The sequence below is a fragment of the Haliotis rubra genome, unplaced genomic scaffold, assembly GCF_003918875.1.
Source record: "Haliotis rubra isolate DU_JTF1 unplaced genomic scaffold, ASM391887v1 Scf171, whole genome shotgun sequence".
Taxonomy (NCBI): Eukaryota; Metazoa; Mollusca; class Gastropoda; order Lepetellida; family Haliotidae; genus Haliotis; species Haliotis rubra.
The window spans coordinates 1,176,742-1,197,403 of NW_025765681.1; the positions used below are offsets into that span (position 1 = coordinate 1,176,742).

At 38.6% G+C, this 20,662-nt stretch overlaps 2 protein-coding genes across 2 annotated transcripts in view; one reads left to right on the plus strand and one right to left on the minus strand.

Annotated features, from left to right (window-relative positions):
• Window positions 1–4,196, minus strand: part of LOC124272606 (anaphase-promoting complex subunit 4-like) — a 184,685-nt gene extending 180,489 nt beyond the window's left edge. The window contains exon 1 of the mRNA XM_046707806.1: window positions 4,099–4,196. The gene's annotated coding sequence lies outside the window, so the exon portion shown is untranslated. The remainder of the gene's footprint in view (window positions 1–4,098) is intronic.
• A 66-nt stretch (window positions 4,197–4,262) lies between these two features.
• LOC124272635 (rho GTPase-activating protein 19-like) lies at window positions 4,263–19,558 on the plus strand. The gene is made up of 12 exons (XM_046707832.1): window positions 4,263–4,440; window positions 8,440–8,670; window positions 12,983–13,066; window positions 14,262–14,474; window positions 14,792–15,009; window positions 15,291–15,377; window positions 15,536–15,652; window positions 15,968–16,132; window positions 16,305–16,379; window positions 16,557–16,748; window positions 17,723–18,013; window positions 18,475–19,558. Exons 2-12 carry the CDS (start codon window positions 8,442–8,444, stop codon window positions 18,550–18,552), a joined length of 1,749 nt encoding a protein of 582 aa, XP_046563788.1. The 5' UTR covers window positions 4,263–4,440; window positions 8,440–8,441; the 3' UTR covers window positions 18,553–19,558.
• The last annotated feature ends 1,104 nt before the right edge of the window (window positions 19,559–20,662 follow it).

The following is a 20,662-nucleotide window of genomic DNA, read 5'->3' on the forward strand; positions in this document are numbered from 1 at the left end:
GAATTCTTAACTTTAATCGTAGCCAATGTGTTAAGAATGGGCTTAAGAAGTTTGTAGGACTTAAGAAGTTTCGAGAATAGCTAGCCAGGTCTACCTTCAACCATCAAGAATTGGAATGGTGGTAACATGACCAGCGCAGGTTTCTGGAAAGGCCAGCTAAAAAAATGCAAGACGAATGTCACTAATTTCAAAAACATTTGCCAAAACCAGCTTTCGAATTTTTACCACTCATAAACACTCAAGATGTCCCGAATATGCCAGCTTCTCAAAACAAAGGCCATTAGTGATGGTGCCAGGCTATGTTTGGGGTGTGTAAGGTATGGCTGAGTGGCCACAATGTTGACTCTGTGTCAGTATCTTTAACTGCTAGCATCACTCAACCCCAGCCCACGTTGTAATGACTTAAACACTCATGTCCCTGTACCAGGATGAAGTATTTATTTGCTTCAAGATTCGAAGCACTTAACTGTAATCCTCCTTCTGCTTCGTGTATCTTCCCATGGGAAGGTGTTAGAGGTGTGACGATACAGAAATTTCACGACACGATACGATACGTATCGCAATATCTTGGAATGATACGATTTGATTCGATGCATATCACGATATGCTATCTTTAGTTATTGTCTTTAAAAAAGTATATTTTGATAGCAGAGCAAAATTTTGACATAACCATCAATTTCTCATGGGTCAACGATACATATCACAATACGAAAAAAGTATGGAAATATTTATCATCAGATAAAGTATCATGATTATCAATACTACGATATATCATCATAGCACTAGAAGGTGTTCCAAGTTTACAGTTCCGGCAACATATATGTATAGCTTTGATAACGTGATTTCATAATCCTGTTGGATCAGAATCAACAGTGTTACTAACAAAAAAGATTGAAGTGAGTGTTATTTGTGTCCATGTATTTTATGAGTTCTTTGAAGGGCATTTAGAAGTGATGAACAAGAGTCGAAGATGTTTCGGGACATCAACTTCATAATTTGTCAAACGTAACATTCCAGAGCTAATTCTAACTCTTTCTTCTGCAGTTCTTCATTTGAAGAGTCTGGAGCTCAAACTAGTAGTTCACACAAAATATCTAGATTTTGGATGAAATCACCTAACCTCTGGATTTTCCCCAGTCTCTGACAAATGGTTCCCTTGTCTAATTCTGAACAAGCACTCAAACTTTTCTTGAAGTACATGATTTGAAGAAATACCATTTTCAGCACTTTTCGAAAATTTGAATATAAATTCCATGACAGGATGAAATTGATGTGCACATCGGCCCCCCACCCCTCCCAGCAGTATGACAGGTCATGCCCTGGGGGGTAGTGCTTTATGGGACATCCAGCTAGGCCCACTATTCTTATCTGTCAGTAACACTATGCTACTTGTGTTGGGAGACCAGACATACCTCTAGGTCAGGATTAATACCATCAACTTCCATAAAAGCAAATTACGAATGGTCAAACTGTAGCATAATGTCCATCATAAATGCAATGATGTGCATTGATGAACTGGTTTACAAGCATGAAGCTTTTCCAGCCTTTGAAACTCTCCATCTGTCACTTAGAGGTTCAGACAGAGACTATAATACAAACTACAAAAATATTTATAAATGGTTTCATAAAATATATGAAAATTGTTAGATTGAATGAAAAGGTAATATTTCATGGTTTCATATCAGGAAATGAAAAGAGACATGTTGAATATATTGAAATTTAAACATAATCACTAAGTGTTAAATTTTATTTTAAAATATTTTCTCATCAGCTATTTCAAATTTTGGTTGGTTTGCTGAAAAAGCAAAATTAAATTTTACTTGTATTTGTAAATTAGAAAAATATTTTACTATGTCAGACAGACTATGACAGGTTAGAGTCAGACATCAGCTGTCAGACATCAACTAACTTGTCAGCGGCTTGCCAATCAGCGCATACAGACATCACCCTCCTCATAGTGTCCACACACATAAACTTTCCTCACTGTCCCCATTCTACAAACATCATTAACCTTGTCAAGAAAGCACATGATTTCCCTAAATACATCGCAATGCAAACTGCACCTAATCCCTCCCATGCACAGCTAATTCCATCAACTTAGGACCTAACTAGCTTGGATCAGTTCTGGTGATCTGACCAGGATAATCAGCAAAGAAAACAGAAGGGTTAAAACTTTAATTAGTGTTGGAGTGCTCCTATCTGGCTGCCAATAGTTGTGTCTGGAGACCTAAGTCCAGATTCAGCCCTTAATTCCAATCCCCCTGGTTTATGCATGCAAGCTGGTCAATGTCTACTGGATACAATCTATACATAGGCAGGTCATCAAATTTGGGTACATTCAGACTGAACAAGCCATGCAGTGCTAGACATGCTAAAATTACACTTTTATGACCCATGGCTTGCCAAGCAATCTTTATGGCAATTGTCATGTTCAATTTATGTTGGTATTGTGAATGTCTGGCAACAATAAAAATTTCTTAATCTGTAAGCATTCAACAAGAGTGAACATAAATACTCAATAAGACAAAACAAAACAGAAAAGGCAATGGCAAATATAAATAACATAAACACTTTCTTGTAGATACCAGTTACAAACCACAGTCCAAACATTTAAAAAAAATACATTCACACAATCATAGGCAACATATAACATGAGTCCAACACACTTACAGCCAAAAGTTAAACATTCGCTTAAATATCCTATGGAACTTGTGTTAGTCTTGTGTGATGATAAATTGTTAGTGCTGGTGCGAATAAATGATTTGGCATAATTTCTAGTTCTTATTTTAACAACTTGCAAGTGGAAACTATAACGTCTTATATGTTGTAGGCACAAAACTTCAAACTGAGATGAAAATGATTCTGTATACATTTCTCATTTCTAAAAGTAACCGCTTCCAGTAACTATCACCTCTACGTATATATTCAATGTAAGACAAGTTTTATATAACTTGATTTTCTGCAGCTGCTCATTTTATTGCTAGGCATAACCAACACCATATCGAACATATTTATTATTCAATCATTTATCTGTTATTTTGTATCAGTATTATTCTTTTGTTGTCAAATTATTTCAATTTTGTATCCAGCTATTGGAACAATGTACTGGAGCTGCGTTTATATAAGCCACTAGGTTTGTTCGCCTATCCATGTTTCTTTGATGAAATAAAAATATGTTGAAATCATTTCCTCTTGTGTAATAGGACTAAACCCAGGAACAGGTATTCCATTGCCATTTGATATTAAACATTTGCAGGAAACAGCCGTTGATGAAGCAACTATCAAAGTGTGTCATTGATGTGTTCAAACCTAATCACTTGCACACACCATACTGCAACATGGTGAAAATTTTCAATTTGTCAGGTATCTAAGAATGCCTCACATGTCCTGCAATAAATTACCTGCTGCATATGTTGGTTGGATCATGCCACATGTGTGGTAGATCTAAACAGATTCTCAAAAACAAAGAAACGGTAACTTCAGATAGTTGTAATTAGAACCAAACATGCAAATTACACTGGCAAGATTGATCAGCTCTATTTGTTTCTGGAGAAAGTAAGTGGTGCAAGATGTACATTTGGGTGAGAAAATATCGCTATTGTTTGAAAACATTTTAAGTCAAATCTCAGTTCGGTTATCTTGTCAGGGTAGAATGTATTATATAATGTCAGTAAGAAAAGAAACTTTCGAATGCATGACATTATTAATAATTATCTTTATCCACTGCACGGAATTGCATATTTTGTTTTGCAAATGATAAATTATCCCTGAAATTTCATAACAGTAACCAATACTTAAATTACAGTGTAACTTGTAACGAAACTAGTAAGTGTGTCATCGCAAGTATCAATCCAGATTCAGACATAACCAATAAGCATATAGATTAACATAAATAAAGATCACTATACTGTCAACATTGGTCACTATTATGTCGGTTGACAGTGCTAAATACTGCTTCACACTTGCATCGTTGTCTGAGTTACGACTGAATGAAAGGGAAATACGGTGGTCTGACTCCACTGTCTGACCTAATTAGGCACCACAGAAATCGTGTTGAGCTATTGTTTGCATATCTACCTAAACAATTCTAAGTCTTACTCTATTATCGCACTCGATCGCCATTCAAAACATCAAGACTTTCCCACATGGAACCAACATCCGGTAACGCATGGGCAGTGGAGTGTTTTCCGCCAACCAATTAAATCGCGTCTTTCAAAGCGAACGCCCAATCGTCGAGCTTGTTTGCAATTGAACAATAGATGGAGGACTGCGGCGGCTGTTTTGACTTGAGAAGGAGAGAGAACATAAAATTCTCCCATCCTGACTCGCTTCAGACATCACAACTGAACTCAATCGCAACACATGTATCTCCACTATCCGTGGACTACCAATCTGACGAGATACATACTTTAGATCAGGATATATACCAAACAACATTAGGTGAGTGACAGACCCATACTGCCATATTTTAATGTGGAGATCCGATTCCCGAGTGACAGCTCATTGCCGTGAAGCGTATTTGTTCCGTTCACAATTATACGGATATCGGGATACAGAGCTTATGCGGAGAAGGATCTACAACCTACAGATTATTGGATGTACCATGTTCCTTACGATCTTCAGCGGCTGAGTCCATAAGCTTGGCGTATAGAAGCATCCGGTAGAATATTTACAGAAGTAGACGCACCGCTTGTCTCCAGTGTTTATTGGATTTTGTCTTTTGTCACGGTAAATCAGTTGATCAAGAATTTCAGGTTCCTGACATTTCGACAAAGAAATAACTTTCAGAGTCCCAAACAGCCTTTATCTCAATAATTTGATGAAATGTTAACGTGTTCATTAATTTTCATTATTTCAACATATCCTGTTAAACTTGAAAATGTCAAGTATAAATGTATTTAGGCCCAGTAGATTCAAACATTGACAGATGACATTTCATTTTTGTTGTCGGATTATTTCCATTTTCATCATTGTTTTGGTATCATTGTAATTTTCTCATAGCTGGCAACAGCTAACACACCTTTGTACCAAGAAAATGTGCCACTATTAATATATTCATAGAACCTAGGTTAGATCTGGTAATATTACATCCTTTGTGGTAAAAAGCTCATTGGCTGGTATTGATTTTCATAGAATTTTATGTGCTAAATATTTATCACTGATAAATAAATCTGTGATATTTAATTAATGTGAGCACAAGTACATAGTTGTAAAGTCCATTTCACATAATTTCAGCATCAGTGATCATACCATTGTCCCACACCCTTTATTATGTGGGTATTAAATGCTGTAACAGATGATTTTGATTTAATCCTTGTGGTCCTAATTTTCTTGGTCTGTAAATGATGGACATAAATTTTATAACAGTTATCCAGGTGTCAGGGCTGACTGGAACCTAATTGGCTCCCTGCTGGTCAGTGTAGGTCTGTTATCTAACTGTGTTGGCCAGTGAGCTGGTCAGATGTGTGGCCAGAGGCTGGTGGTTCACATCTGCAATTACTCAAGGCAATCAAGCTTAACTGGTTACATGGAGGGTCTGAACACAAATTTAAGAACTATTTTCCTGTTTGATACATATATTTTTACATTCACTACAATTTTAGTATTTCAAAGAAATCAATCTAACACTTTGAACAAAACTGTTTTAAACATTGTTTCAGTACTGAAACTGTGACCAAGCTCTATGGGTGTAGTCATGCATGAATTTCTGTTGTAATTGAATAAATAAATGTCTGTATTTCATAGCTATAAAATATAAACCATTCATCAGTCACGGTAATAAAAGTCAGGTTTGACCAACTAAATTACAACTTCCATCTTGGTCACCATACCCATCGCAGACTAAGTATTTTTAAATCCACATTTATTGATCATGGTGGTTAGGTCTTAAGATTTCTGCAAACCTTTGATCTCGGCAATATCCCCTTACAATGCTTTCATTCAGCTGTGCAAGCAAAGCATTTCCTCCCTACTCCCTATTTATGGTCAGACATCTGAATGCCTAACATGGCCTGTGCCCTTTTCATCCTTGCTCTACCCTCCCTCATCCTCCCACCCTTTCTAACATGGATCCACAGTTTTCTTCCTCCTGGATAATAAAGATTTCTCACTGTCTCGGGTAGAGCCCCTATTACATGTGGTCAGTAAACCAGCTTTATTACTGGATCCTCGCAACTTTGAACCTTGATGGCTGTAAATTCCGGGTGTTGGTTGCAAATCTTCAGGATTGATGCATATTCCATGCAAATGTTGATCTGACCTTGGGATCAGGAGATTTCCACTGATGTTTTGATTGCATATTGATGACTTGGTTGCCACTTAAAGTGTCCATGAGAATTCCTCCTTGTCGGATCTGTTTGTGTATTTTATTGCTGTATTGTCAGTGGATGGTTGCTATTTGGGAAAGTCCTCGCATCACATTAGTTAAATAGATTAATCTTGTGAAAAAGAAATGTTCTGTCAAATGTTAAATGTAAGTCTGAGCAATGTGCTTAGTATGTATATTTTTCTTATTTTATCAATCATGTACAACACCTTTGTCATCTTTGGTGCAATATACATGAGATTGTTTATTTGACACATGCATTTCATGAAATAAAATATTAAAAGTATGAAATTATAATTATAAATCCATATACTTTTAAGACTAAAGTACATATCCTATGACAATACTAAAAAGGGTGTTTTTTCACAAGTTTACATGATTGACATGATGTGAGAGACAGACATCCACATGAGTCTGATGTCAAATTGCAGTTTGTCGGTTTCACCTAGGCTGTAGGCTATTTCACTCATTCAAGTGTCAGAGGCTGAAATCAACACAGGTCCTGCCAAGGTTGTTTATAGGTCCCCCCTGCTACCGTTCTCTAACTAATTGCGATTCCAAGCAAATTGGGATATTCCCAATTAGTGCAGTGTAAACAATTTAAATGCTTCTGTGGCCTCATACTTCAGAATGTTTTTATTTACGTATTGCTTGTAATGATAGGAAAACATTTAGAATGAATGATACTCAGACAGTTAGCAGTAGCTGCCAGATATGTTGGCAACAATTAACACCTGGCCTCTTAACGTGTACCCTATATTTAGTGGTATGGAAATTGATGTTATGAAAATTACAAGCATTTATCTAGAATTTCAATTCATGGAGAAAAATATTCTTTAAAGTAATTATTTAGGTCAATGTCTGATTATCTTTTTATGTTTTGAAAGCTTTCATAAGAATTAATTACCTTTAGAAATAGACATGATGAAAAAAAGGTTGTCTTTGATGTTCCCTGAATCATATTGAAATGTGCAACCCATAAGAAATGTTTATTCTGTCTAATCCCTATCTCTTTGGTCAACCCCTAAGGAGTCACAATACTCAAGTTCCAGTAAGGTTGCAGCTAATTTGGGGATTACCCAGTTCACTGAGACAATGCCACTGTGTCACAATGGATCAGTAAGAGCATTACTTTTTGTATTGTTTTCGGACCTATGATTGTAAAGAACACATCATCTCTGCCAGCAGCCCCTTTGGTGATTCATTAATCCCCACTGTGAAAACTCCACTACACCTATCTGGTATAAAGCTTGGCCAGCCCCACCAGCTCTCAGTCATGTCCACAGCTTCAGGGAAGATGTTTAAGATGCTGAGGCAGGCTACTGTTAATCATCAAAGTAAGACAAGGGATTACATAACCATGCCAGTTTCAAATCAAAACCATGCTCATAGCTGTTTGGAGGTTGGCCTGTGGTCATCTGCAAACTGACCGGTGTGGGAAACACAGGACCCTCAAGTCAGGCTGTTTGGATAAGGGGTACCCCTAGTCTGCTTATTTGAATTCAGTGCCCTGTTCTAGTGTAAAGGCTGGTGGTCTCCAGTTGGGTATTGTCCTTTTGGGCCATTATTGCTATCAATGCCAATCATTGCCCTTGTCACTTTTCTCCCTTTATTTGAAATCGAGAAAACATTGTATCTTTTAGAATGAATGTGCCTCTTAAATTTAGAATCATTGAGTTTGGGAATAGGCTTTTTTCAATGCGCCTGGCCTGAGGTACACCCCATTAAGAAATAATAGAATTATTTTTTAGAATAATTGTGTAGACATAGGGTCTGGGATTTTATGCGAATGCAAGGGACCATGGGTGATCTTGTGGATTTAATCATGCTGATTTGAATACTGTTTATTCTGGTGGCCGTTATGAATCTGTTTTGCCTCAGGATGTTTGATATATGACTACTCCTTTAAACACTCATACAATACATTGTCTTCTTCAGCATCATGACCCTCCTCACGCAAACAAATAGGTTATAGATAGCTTCTTCAGCTTTAGAAAACCATGAACTTCATTTTAGTGAGAGCATGTCTGTGGAATATTCTACCCAAGGCAAACCCAAAGTGGACACTGGTGGTTATTTTGTGGCCTGTTATTGACAACTGATGTCTTTTTCAGCCATGTCTCTGACGATGTCAACAGTGAGGCGTCGCCAGACAGAGGCAGAAAAGAACCTGAATCGACTGCGCAGTGTCCGCCCCGAGAAGCTGTCAGCAATGTGCAAGATGCACCTGTCATTCCTTCTTGACCTTGACGGTGCCAAGTTGGAGGAACTTAGCAATGAAACCACGGACAATAACAAGCCTGATAAAAAGAGGGGTTGCTCCACTCCATTCTCCAAGAAAAAAGGTAAAGAGAATATTGATGCTAGTTATTAATTCCTATATAAACACTCAAAGAAAGCTTGTTTTTATCAACATGGCACACCCTCTGCAAGTGAACTATCAAAAACAACTTCAATACCTTTCTCTAAGGAAAAAAACAATGCTGATGTTAACAGTCAGTTTAAAAGACTCATCAATTTTCATATCTCCATGCAGGTGCTACAAGTGTTTGAAATTTTAATTGTTTGAATTTTCAAGGATAAGCTTTGCAATTAACTTTGCCCATATAGTTGTGAAGTCCAGTTTTGTGTTTCCTGTATTCAAAGTCAGATTGCCAGACCGTCACTTATTTTAATAATTTGAAGTTTTTTGAAGTATCCAGCTTTCCGACAAGTTTAAGGTCAAAACCCTTTGAAGTCCACTTGACAGCTTCTCATGAATATAGGATGTCCATTGAACCATATGTTGATGAGAACCTTATGCTGGATGCATTAGCTCATAAAAGTTGTGTCCATGGTCAGTTGGATGCGAATCTGATCTACAGCATGTGTTTCTGATTAAATTTCCCCCCAGAATTAACTGCGAGTCTTTGCTCTCTTAGTTCAAGATCATCCCTGGTATCACTCACCAGACTGGTGTCTGGCAGATGGATTTACAATCTAAAATTGACATCAGGCCCATAAACTGTTGGGATGTTTTCACAAGGGGTATGGAAGCATATAAACTCCAGCTGTAACACCTGTTACTGTTTACGATTTCTGCAATCAACACATTTACCCAACATCTGTTAGGTAACAGGTTATTTACATCATATATTTCAAATATTGCTTGTTCATTTCATCAGCAAATGGCGTTAATGTAAGACAGGTGTATGACATCATGTAACTTAGAGCCGATTTTAGATCTATTCCCCCCCATTGTGCTGAATTTCCCTTCAGGTGACCATTAATTATTTATCTGTACATTTCAAAATTTGCATATCATTTATACTTGATGTCTATTGCTTGTCATGCTCACATGATTGATAGCTTGTCATGTTGTGAAATGGGCATAGCTGGTACAGGATGTTAGGTTGGTTTGAAAAGGACACTAGGGGTTTGACATTAATCCCACCCCTATTTCCACTTAAATGGATGATTGGCTTTAATCCAGAAATAAATTTAAAGGTTACATGGTTCTGTTGGTGTATCAATTCTCTCTGTCAACAACTAAGCAAGCAGGATCTGTCCCCTCATCGACAAGCCTGATATGATTAAGGGGATTATGTTTTTCGTCATTGTTGGCATGTCTTTGACAGTTTGCAATGTCAACATAAATTATATAATTTCCTTGGCCTTGCATAGCATTGATGAACTTGGCAAACACCCTCCACTATAATGGATCTCTACAGTCAACACAGTGTTGATAGTGTCAAGTGAAGATGGGAACTCCCCAGCAACTGAACCTTATTCCCACCCTCCAAGATTCACTTGCAAAGAAACTGTTAATCTTCAGCAAGACCACTCAGCTGACCACAAGGGCCCATTCACCAAACACTGCTGGTCACTGATGCAGAAAGCACCTCTGCCAAGTCAATCAGCCCTAACGTCCATCTTTGATGTCCCGTCACTCTCAAATGGCATTAACGCCCTAGTTCCTTCCCCATGCTGTCCATGTTGAGATGAACCTTCTTTTGATTTACAGGGACATTTAGTTCCTATTATGCATTGTTAGGAGGCCTTTATCAATTTTATGCCTGTAGTTGCCCAACAGCAAGAAGGAAGCCTTGAGGGAGATATGGTCAATTGATAAGGTGTTAGAGCTCAGTGTTGTCCCTCCTTTGATATATGCTGCTATCTACCCTGGCCTAGCATCTCTCCATATCCTGGGGGCAAACTCTCTGCTTCCTCCTCCCACCCTTTGATATTTGCTGCTATCTACCCTGACCTACATCTACCTGTATCCTGGGGCAAGTTCTCTTGTTCCTCATCCTCTACTCTATCCTATGTCCGAGATAGGACCTGTGGTGCAGTATCAGTAAATGCACATCATATCTACATGGCGTAGGCAGCAAGTGCCACATGGTCTGTCATTGCAAGACCAGTAGGTCTGATGGTCTGTCATTGCAGGACCAGCGGGTCTGATGGTCTTGAGAAATGAATGGCTTTGATTCCTTTAACTTTGCATGCAGGAGATGGCTTGATCCAAAAAACATAACCAACATTTCAGATACGCAAGAAGTCATTCATATTCCTGGTTTAGTGTCTAGTGTAAGGAGGCTTGGCCAACAGCTTGTATTGTCTACATAGACACACTATCTTTCCATTTGCATCCTTCGAAATTTGTCCATCTGTTTGCTCAAGATGACTAAAATGTGCTGAAAACATAAAAAGGATTTAATGATTGACTAGTAGCATTCAGTGACATTCTGAACCAATGCTTCAAATTTGCTACAAACTGGAACTGAATGAAAGTGATAGAAAATGTAAATTCAGAAAACATTTTATCTTCTTGACGCAGTACCAGCTATCAACTCTGACTAGTCTTCAAAAAGTAACCTAAGGCTGAATTTTTTAATTCTTCTGTAGAACTGAAGGCATTACTTGTGATCAAGTACACAGGGAAACAACAGGTTCTCATCTCAGTACCAACAGAATTGTGTTTCTCTAATTGTCATCTTCTTTGTCTGTAATTGTGTTATGATACCCTTGTTGGGAATGTAACACTTGAGTGTAAGTTCTTCAGCTCAGTTTCTCATTCAAGGAAGTTTATTTGAAACAGTAACAGATCTTTTGTACCATTGAGACTCAGACACCATAATGCAATCCACATTTCTTTAAATGATGTAGCACGTCACCTCTAAGCCTGCACTTGAAACCCCTTTCATTCAGCCTTTTCATGTTCATGTTTCATTATTGCTGCGTAAGCTGTCCTACCTTATCATAGAATTCTACACCCTGTCAGTCTAATGGTGTGGTCACTCAATCTGCTTGAACTTGGCCAACTTGCACCTCTGCCCTATGCCTTCCATCACGGGATGTGGCTATTCTTCCCCTCTCCACCCAGCCATCCCACAAGCCCAGTCCTCTAAAATTACACATACCCAATCTGCCTAATGACTTCCTCCATGCACTGCTTCCATTGTCTCTTGCTAATCCTGTCCCCACCCTCCTGGCCCTGCCTTGCCCTCAAGCACAAACCCCGCCTCCCCACCCCCTTCTAGCCTGTTTCTTGCAACAGAAGCCTGCATACAGTCACCATTCCTAATGACCCTATGCCATTCATTGCATTATATCACATCTCCAAGCCGTCATCATCCCAACCATCATCTGACTCAGTCTACCATCCACTTCTCCCTCCCTCCCCTCCAGGTTTTAATTGCATCTTCTTTCTGCTTCCCCTTCCTCATGTAATCAGGGGTTCTGGGGCCACAAAAGACTTGCTCTAATATTTGTTCTCACTGTAGTGACCTGCCCTTGATCTCCTGTGCTAATAGGTCTTTGAAAGATCTACCCTTTAACTTAAAACTTCACACTTCATTAATGATGCCCGCTTCTATTGTTTGGGTTTTGGTGTAGAAAGACTCTTTCATAATTCGTCATTGAGGACACTGATTTAACCAAAAGTAATTGTTCCCTAGACTTTGTGAGCACCTTGTGTAGCTGTTCATATTGTTAAACCACTTTCATATTATGTCCTTTATTGATGCCAAGATATAAGTTATTTACAGTGAGACCATTCCAGTATTGATATAGCATGAAACCTATTTAGTCTTGATGAATTATCTATTAGAGAAAGTATTCATTAAAGCCAGGACGTGGTTGGGGATCTTTTATGTTTTTATATCACTTGACCTTTGTACTGAAAAAAATTGATTTGATTAAATATTCTCAAAGATCACATATGGCTGTCATTGAGCTTTACTCAGACTGACACTGTCCTGTTAATTATTCATACAACTTACACTAAGAGTAAGAGCCAACACGATTTATGGCTCTCTCACTGACTTTTGTTTGATAAACTTGACTACCATGGTTGGTTAAGCTGATCATTTATTCAGCAATCTTTTGTCATGGAGCTTTGTTCCGATACGTGTCAGGGAGTAAAATCGATGTCAGTTTAGGTTGAGGCATTTGTCCCTTGGATCATCTTCAATAAAAAACACTTTACGTAATCAATAAACGAAAAACCTCTAATTTTTGTTTTTGTCGGTTCAGTGAACATGCAACAAATGCAACCTTATCAATTGTTTCTAATGATTCTAAGGCAAGAATGATTTTTTAGGATAGATTGAGATGAACATTTACAATGTTCCTTTCTTTGATAATTGTAAAAATTGTATTCTTTTATTTTTCCAGGAAAGGGTCTTTTCGGATCTCCAGTAAGCGAGGAGAATGTGGCTCATGTGTACCAGTTGATTGAGTTCCTCGGAAGACCTGAGAGTAAGTTTCTAAATGTAGTCCATGTGACCATGGCAGGTGTTATTTGTAAAGGATCCATACCAGTACATGTGATGTTCAACAGTTGCCTGATAAAGCTGACATGTTAAGTCTTGAAATGACCAAGGCAGAGACAAGACAGATGGCTGGAGAGATTCAATACCAACATATCTGGACTGTCCATTTCAATGTGTGACCCCATGACCTTCAGCATCCTCCACAATGACCACAAGACAATGGTCCAAGTGGAAGTGTGTCTTTCACCAGTGAGACAAAACAGTCGGACACTGAGAAAACAATGATGCAACTGGACCGTTTTCTCAGTGATGTAACCCCTTGACCACCATCACTCTGATTGTCCAGTGATGTTGGTGGTCAAACTCACCTGTACCAGTGATGTCATCAGCAATCATTGCCACTTACTCCAGCTTGTCAGGGACCAGTGTAGGGTAGACACACTGATGTAATGTCAATGTTGATCTGATATAACTGTGTTGAAGAAAAGGCTCCAATTGCAACCAGTCATCCATGGAGGGAGACTGCTTTGAAGTTCTCCTTTGATATAAAAGCTTGCTTTTGGGCAAGAAAAGGTTCTGGATAATCCTGTACACTGGTCAAGTATCACACTTGGACCACTTGGACACAGAAAAGTATTCAAGGAATGAAATGCCCAGCATGTGACTGACCTTGTATTGTATGCAATCTTGATTGTCATAATATTAATGAACGGCTTGACCCAGCTAGCAAGCAGTTGGCTGGACTACTACAAAAAACACAGACCAAGCTTGAATTGCAGTATTTGAAGTGAAGAGATCAAAGGCAGGGGGTCAGACTTGACCACTTAAATTCAGAGTGGAGTTTAAGGTTCTCAAGCAAAGAAACTACAAATGACCTGAATGATCTCAGCTCCTTTCTATCACATTTGAATAGGAAATAAGATTTGAAAAGACAAAATGGCTGAATGGCTGATTGTTGAAACCTGGAAATGACATGAACTTAACCTTGGTCTAATTGGTCCAAGGGGGTTTTGTATTTGCTTTTGTGATACAGGATTTCTCAAATTTGTTCCAGAGAGGACACAATCATTTTCAAATTTAAATTTAATCCCCTCCATCTGTGTTTAGATTGATCTGCCATAAGTCACCCACCTCCAGTGGGTGTAATTGGAAACCTGAAACTAATTGAAATGTTCTTGCAGATATTGCCAAGGAAGGCCTGTTCAGAAAGAATGGAAACATCTGCCGCCAGCGCATCTTGAAAGAGCTGCTAGAACAGGGCCACAACAACCTCTGTCTGGATGATGGCACCTTCACCGCTCATGACGTTGCTGCAGTCCTCAAACACTACCTTGCCGAGCTCCCTGAGCAGCTTCTGACAGAGAAACATGCAGAGGCACACAGGCAAATATTTGGTAAGTATATTACAATGATGTGCTTCGAGACTGTTAATGTTTACTCATGAAAATATCTGAAAGCTCTCAATACTAAACTACGGTGGATTTGTACAGTATAATTACTAGAATTATAATTTATGGAAGCTATGAGAATATATTATTTCAGATGGTACTGATAAAATGACAAATCAATTATGTTCGGCTTATTGGATGACACCTTTTGTTAAACCAGACCTTCAAACTGAAATGTTTGCCAACTACCTCACTAGGGCAAGGTGCAATGCCTGATATTTACACAGGTGTCATTTAATGATGATATGCTAATTTCATTGCAGACATGGGTCGTGATGTGTCCGAGAGTGACCGTGCCAGGGTCAAGGACAAACAGCTCATGGCTCTACAGCTGCTGTTCCATCTTCTGCCCCGAGAGAATGCTCTTCTTTTGGAGTGTGTTCTTGACCTTCTGCACAAAGTTGCCAAGGTCTCAGAGAACAGGATGACATCACAGGCGCTTGGAACGATCTTCACTCCTCATCTGTTCTGTTCAAGAAAGGTAAATATTTCATTATTCATTTTCATTTCTCAATTGTTTAATTTAAGTAATTGTTTAAAATCACAAGCAATTCCAGCTACATGACAGCAGTCTGTAATTATCCCGACTGAATAATAAAAGTCCAATGATTGATATTATGAGCATCGAACTAAACAATCAGGATATGATTCCATACACAATTATTATACATATTATGTCTATAATATATATAACAATTGAAATAGTATAATATTGATAATATCTGTTAAGATAGTTATATTTCATTCCTCTCTTGTCCCCAGTTGACTCCTGCAGAGCTCCATACAGCCTCCATGAGCTCGGCCAAGGCGGTCAGCTTCCTGGTGGACAATGCTCAAGCACTGTTCAAGGTGAGACACATTACAATGCTTTAATTTATAAACATCAGTTATTGTTTCACTTTGTATCATTGCTGTATAAGATTTGCTATTCATAGCAATGTATAGTTCTCGTATATCAGTGACAGGTTACTATAGACAGTGTAATAAGTTAATGTTGTCTGTCACAGATCCCTCGAGAGTTGGCAATAGATGTGTCCAACTTTTGGCGTGAAATGGAAGACCCAAATTACAACAGTAACAGACCTGATTCCTCCGAGAAGAACAACAACATCACCAGACCCAAGGTGAGTAACACATGACATCTTCATTTACACAGTACATCAACATCGACTTCCGAGACATTCTGGAATTGGTCCAAGGTCAATTTTATTCTATTCTGGTCATGAGGCAACCAAACAGATTCAGTAGTATAGGCTTGGTGACTTGGCACCCCAGTGGTGTGGATTATCAATCTCTGGATTGTCTGGTTCAGCCGTTTACAGTCGGTATGGTAGCTGGTATGCTGAGCGCCAGACTGAGATATACAACCATACACACATTTCATGACGTCCAATTTCCTACCTTGTATCCTTATACTCAAATTCTGTTTGATCTTGCAGAAATGGGGAAGTGGCCCAGCCTTGAACACACTGGTGTGCTACATTGACCGACCTGTTTGCCAACAGGCGGACACTGCCAATGACACCCAGGTGGCTCTCGCAAAGCTTTACGACCACGTCCAGGCCATGCCAGAGTCAGCCAAGAAGAAGAAACTACTCAAGCAGGTATGTTGACATTTCTGTGTGATATATGTCAGGTTTTCTTGAGGTTAATCTCACATGTCCGTTATCTGTCTACAAGATTTAAGGAGATTTTTTTCTAAAAGGGATAATGAGAAATGATTAATTATCATTGAGATGTTATAATCTGTTCATGCAATTCTTCTTCTGTTTCCAGTTCAACCGTGCAAGTAGTAACACACAGCCTAAGAACAAACACACAAGAAGTCGGACATTTGGTGAATCACTCAAGGTTAGTTCAGGATTCATTGACAATAGACCAGCCCCTTTAATTGGACTATCCAAGCAGACAAGTGAAGCATTTTGCTGAAAATATCCAAAGCCTTATCAAGTTTTTAATTTGGACTGCTTGATTCAAAGTCGGAAATCTGTGGTCATTTAATGCAATGTGTATTTTCTCTCCCATCAGAAACACTTCCCAGTTCTCCACAAACACAAGCGCCGTGGCTCGAATGACCCTGCCCAACTTACAGAGAACTTGAACTGGGGATTGACCAAACCCATCCTCATCGAGGAAGTTGACGATGACAAGGTGACGATTATCAAGTGTGGCAACTCACCACCCACACCCAACAACAACAAGGAGCCCAAGGCTAAAGTGGTAAGTAACATTCAGTGTAGCAGTGTACACTCAATTTTGAGAATCATCTGCCCTCGATATCTATGTTGAGTATTAACTAAGCATTCCTGAAAGATCGCTAAAACTGATGACTTACTACTACTGTTTAAAGAGACAGAATGAGGTTTAATGTCATTAGGGGTGTCACGATACACCAATCTCACGATACGATAAGTATCACGATTTTAAGGTCACGATACGATACGTATCGCGATACATAACTTTCGAGCCTTTTCATAGCATTACCTTATTGGCAACGTACGCATTCGCTGATTGGTCCATCAAAATAGTCTAGCCAATCACAAAAGCTGTTAGTTTCCAACCTATTTTTTAAGGAAAGCTAGCTACATCTATTTATCGGAGCGGTCTTGTATAATTTTACTATCAAGACTTTGAAGGAGATGGATATAGCATAAAAATTTGAATCGATAAAGTTTTAAAATAGGAATCGATACACGCAAGCATGTATCGCGTATCGTATCGTCAGTAAAAATGTATCAATGAATCGATACATTAGTGTATCGCGACACCCCTAAATGTCATGTTCAGGATTATTGAACTAATATAGCTATGTGCATGAAGGATGTGAGTGAGATTGTCTTTGTTCGGACGAATGTTTTATGGTGCTATCCTTCTGAAATACGATGTAGCACTAGTCAGATAAAGACTCCGAGCCATCTACCGATTCTTTTGTCCCTGTAATGCCTAGCAACAGGCAGTGTAACAAGGAGTACCATCATTCGACATCTGTTGGTATGACATGGCTGGGGTTCGAACCAGTGACCTTCAGCTTTTCTGGACTGCTCTTTCACCTTGTTTTGTGACTAGTTTCATAGGCGATTGTCATCTCATCTTTGTAACATTTGTCAATGGTGATTCTGATGGTTGGGGTGATTATTTTCTGTTGCCATTACTTCTGTGATGACATCGTGACTGATTCCATGATTATCTTTCAGGCCTCCAGCCCAGCCGTCCATATTGTAGACATGAGGGACCACAACACACACAAGACTAACACACGGAAACGACGCAGTAACGAAGACATGGACAGGAATGTTCCCTTCAAGAAAGACAACCAGGAAAACATCAGTTCCCAGAAACATCCATCTGCCGAGAACGAGATCAACTACATGAATGTCAACATGAATGTCAGGAAGACACTGTACTTTACACCCGAACGAAACAAACCCATCGCCATGGTTTCACCCATCACTCAGTCTATGTGCAAGGCACCAAAATCTGTGCAGGTATGTTCAGTTTCATCAATTTTCAAAATATCATTTTTATAATAATTTGTTTAACTTAGGTTTTTATATAGCTCATAATCTAAAGAATGCTTTCATGGTTAACAGCTATTTTGCCAGGAAGATTGGGGTCAGAATGAGTCACTGACATGGTTGATGTCATCTCCAAATTGTGTAGATTGGTGCTCATTATGCCAATCACTGGAATGTCAGGTCCAGAATGGATTATTACAGGCTGCAACCATATAGCTGGAATATTGCTGAATGGTATAAACAACACACATTCTCAAGAAATATTATTGAGTCCATGTAAGCTGTCATTATGTGATGTAGATTATGATTTATAATCAGAACTTACTAGACCAAAATACCATTAGACCAGTGGCTAAAGTGGTTAAAATGACAGTGAATTGCTTTTAATGTTTCTAAATCATTTTGTATAATTCTGTTATCCTTTGTTTCAGAAACAAGTGCTGACCCCTCGGTCCAGAAAAGCTATGTCCCTCGTCCAGTCGCCCATGGACTATGAGAGTTCCATGTAGTGCTACAACAAACACTCTCCACAACTTTCTTACCTCTTTTCTTCGCTCTTCCTTTCTATTCTTCGCTGTCAGATTTGTAAATAACTTATAATGTAAAAATACTTAGTGCAAAAGCTGAACAGAAAGTGCTAAATATTTGGGTACCACCCGGAAATTATTGTGATGTGATGTGTTTGTGAACTGTCGCTGAAAGATGAAGCCCATCAGCCAAGCTGAAGTGGATGCAGCATAGAAATATTTGATTCTCGAGTGAATATGATGTGATTGCCAATAATTGTACAGTTGTGCTCTGCACATATGCATGTAAATCTGCACAACCATGTAAAGATGCACGATGAGTTGTACAGAAGATAAGTGTATGACAAATATTCTTATAATCATGAATGGCAGAATGGTATGATAATCACCAAGTGCTCATTACTATTATCATTACTGTGAAGTGTATCATATTTCAAATATTTTACTACCTGCTGATACTACTGGGAACATTTAAACAACATTCAATACTTTACTCTTCACTCAAGGCTTGAGTATTGTGTGTGCTTTAAATAGGTAGGCCCTCAATAGTACAGAAATCAGCCTTGACTCACCCCTGTACTATTTTGGTTACCATGTTCGTTATTTATTTTGTAACATTCATTCAAAATTGTTTGATTGTAGCAGTTTCCTTTTTATTTGCTTGTTATTTAAGTTAGTTTTTGTCATTCCTATTGCCAAAATTTTAGTAGGAAGTTGAAACAAGCTTTAATTTTAACTTAACTGAAGCTTAGGATTTCAAGGAAAACTCTGCATTTTAGAGTAGAAGCTGCGTCAGATTTCCTACTGCAATGTTAGAAATGCTAAATGGTTGCTCAGCAACATGATTGGAGCATTTTCGTGTGTGTTAAGTGTGTGCTTTAAGTGCTAAATAATCTAAATAGTGTTTTAATATTCTGTCATTCTGTGAGTGGGCACAGAAGACAATGATGATGCCACTCGTGACATGTAATTAAAATAAAGATATATATAAATACATAATAGTTTGGTATTTTATTCTCATTTCTGGAGATGTCCCAGTTTGTGATGGTAGTGTCTACAGCAAACGGAACAGGGTTAAAGATACTAGCCCAGCAGTATTGAGGCTACTCACTGGGCTACACATTTGCTGGTATAATCTAGTTCATATTGAACACACCAGTGGATTAGTGGGATTTACCTAATTGTGTCCACCCTCAGGTCAGAGGTCACACCTGTTCACTGATGTCTATCCTTTTTTGGGGTGGTGATGTGAAAGCACAAAATTTAGATTCAGGTGGCCATTTTAAGGTCCTTTTGGACCCTAGACACCCTTTTGACGTTAGATACAAAGTTCATACAGTGTCACTATATATGTATAATAGTCCTGCTTATGCTGCCCACACTGTAACTAGGGTGTGTGCAGGGATTAAGATGTTTCATGTTGGTGGCAAAAACTCACAAAACGTCACCCAGTAAAACCCAGAAACATGTATATTGCGCTATAAAGTTTCTGGGAAGTACTAGAGAGGGTTTTTGACTTGTCAACTCTTGGAAATCTATGATGGTTGGATTCTTGATTCAAACTACGCAGGAGACACCCATACAATTAAACTGAATCACAGTGCCATACAGACCATTGAGACATTGATTACCATGACATTGTGACCATTGTGACATTAATTACCGTGACATTGTGACCATACAGACCATTGTGACATTGATTACCATGACATTGTGACCATACAGACCATTGTGATATTAATTACCATGACATTGTGACCATACAGACCATTGTGACATTGATTACCATGACATTGTGACCATACAGACCATTGTGACATTAATTACCATGACACAACAATCAAATGACATCACAAGTCTCTCTGTCACAGAAGATGTCAGCTGTACTTTTACTACCCCAAATACTGTTTACAATGTGAAAAAAAATGATACAAAACAGCTGCCCCTTTGTCTTCTGATTCCAAATATATCACTTTACATTGAAATACTGGGTATTTAATACCAAAAGACCTTCAGTGACATTCTCTTTGTGAGTCTCCCGGACTCAGTTTCAAACCAGGCACTAATTACTAGGTCTTAACCTATACTTGTT

Excerpts from the sequence above, each read along its gene's own strand:
- LOC124272635 (XM_046707832.1), top strand. The coding sequence starts at position 8,442 with ATGTCTCTGACGATGTCAACAGTGAGGCGTCGCCAGACAGAGGCAGAA. Across the intron at positions 15,010-15,290 it reads ATCTGTTCTGTTCAAGAAAG|TTGACTCCTGCAGAGCTCCA; the intron begins GTAAATATTTCA and ends TCTTGTCCCCAG. Across the intron at positions 16,380-16,556 it reads CATTTGGTGAATCACTCAAG|AAACACTTCCCAGTTCTCCA; the intron begins GTTAGTTCAGGA and ends CTCTCCCATCAG.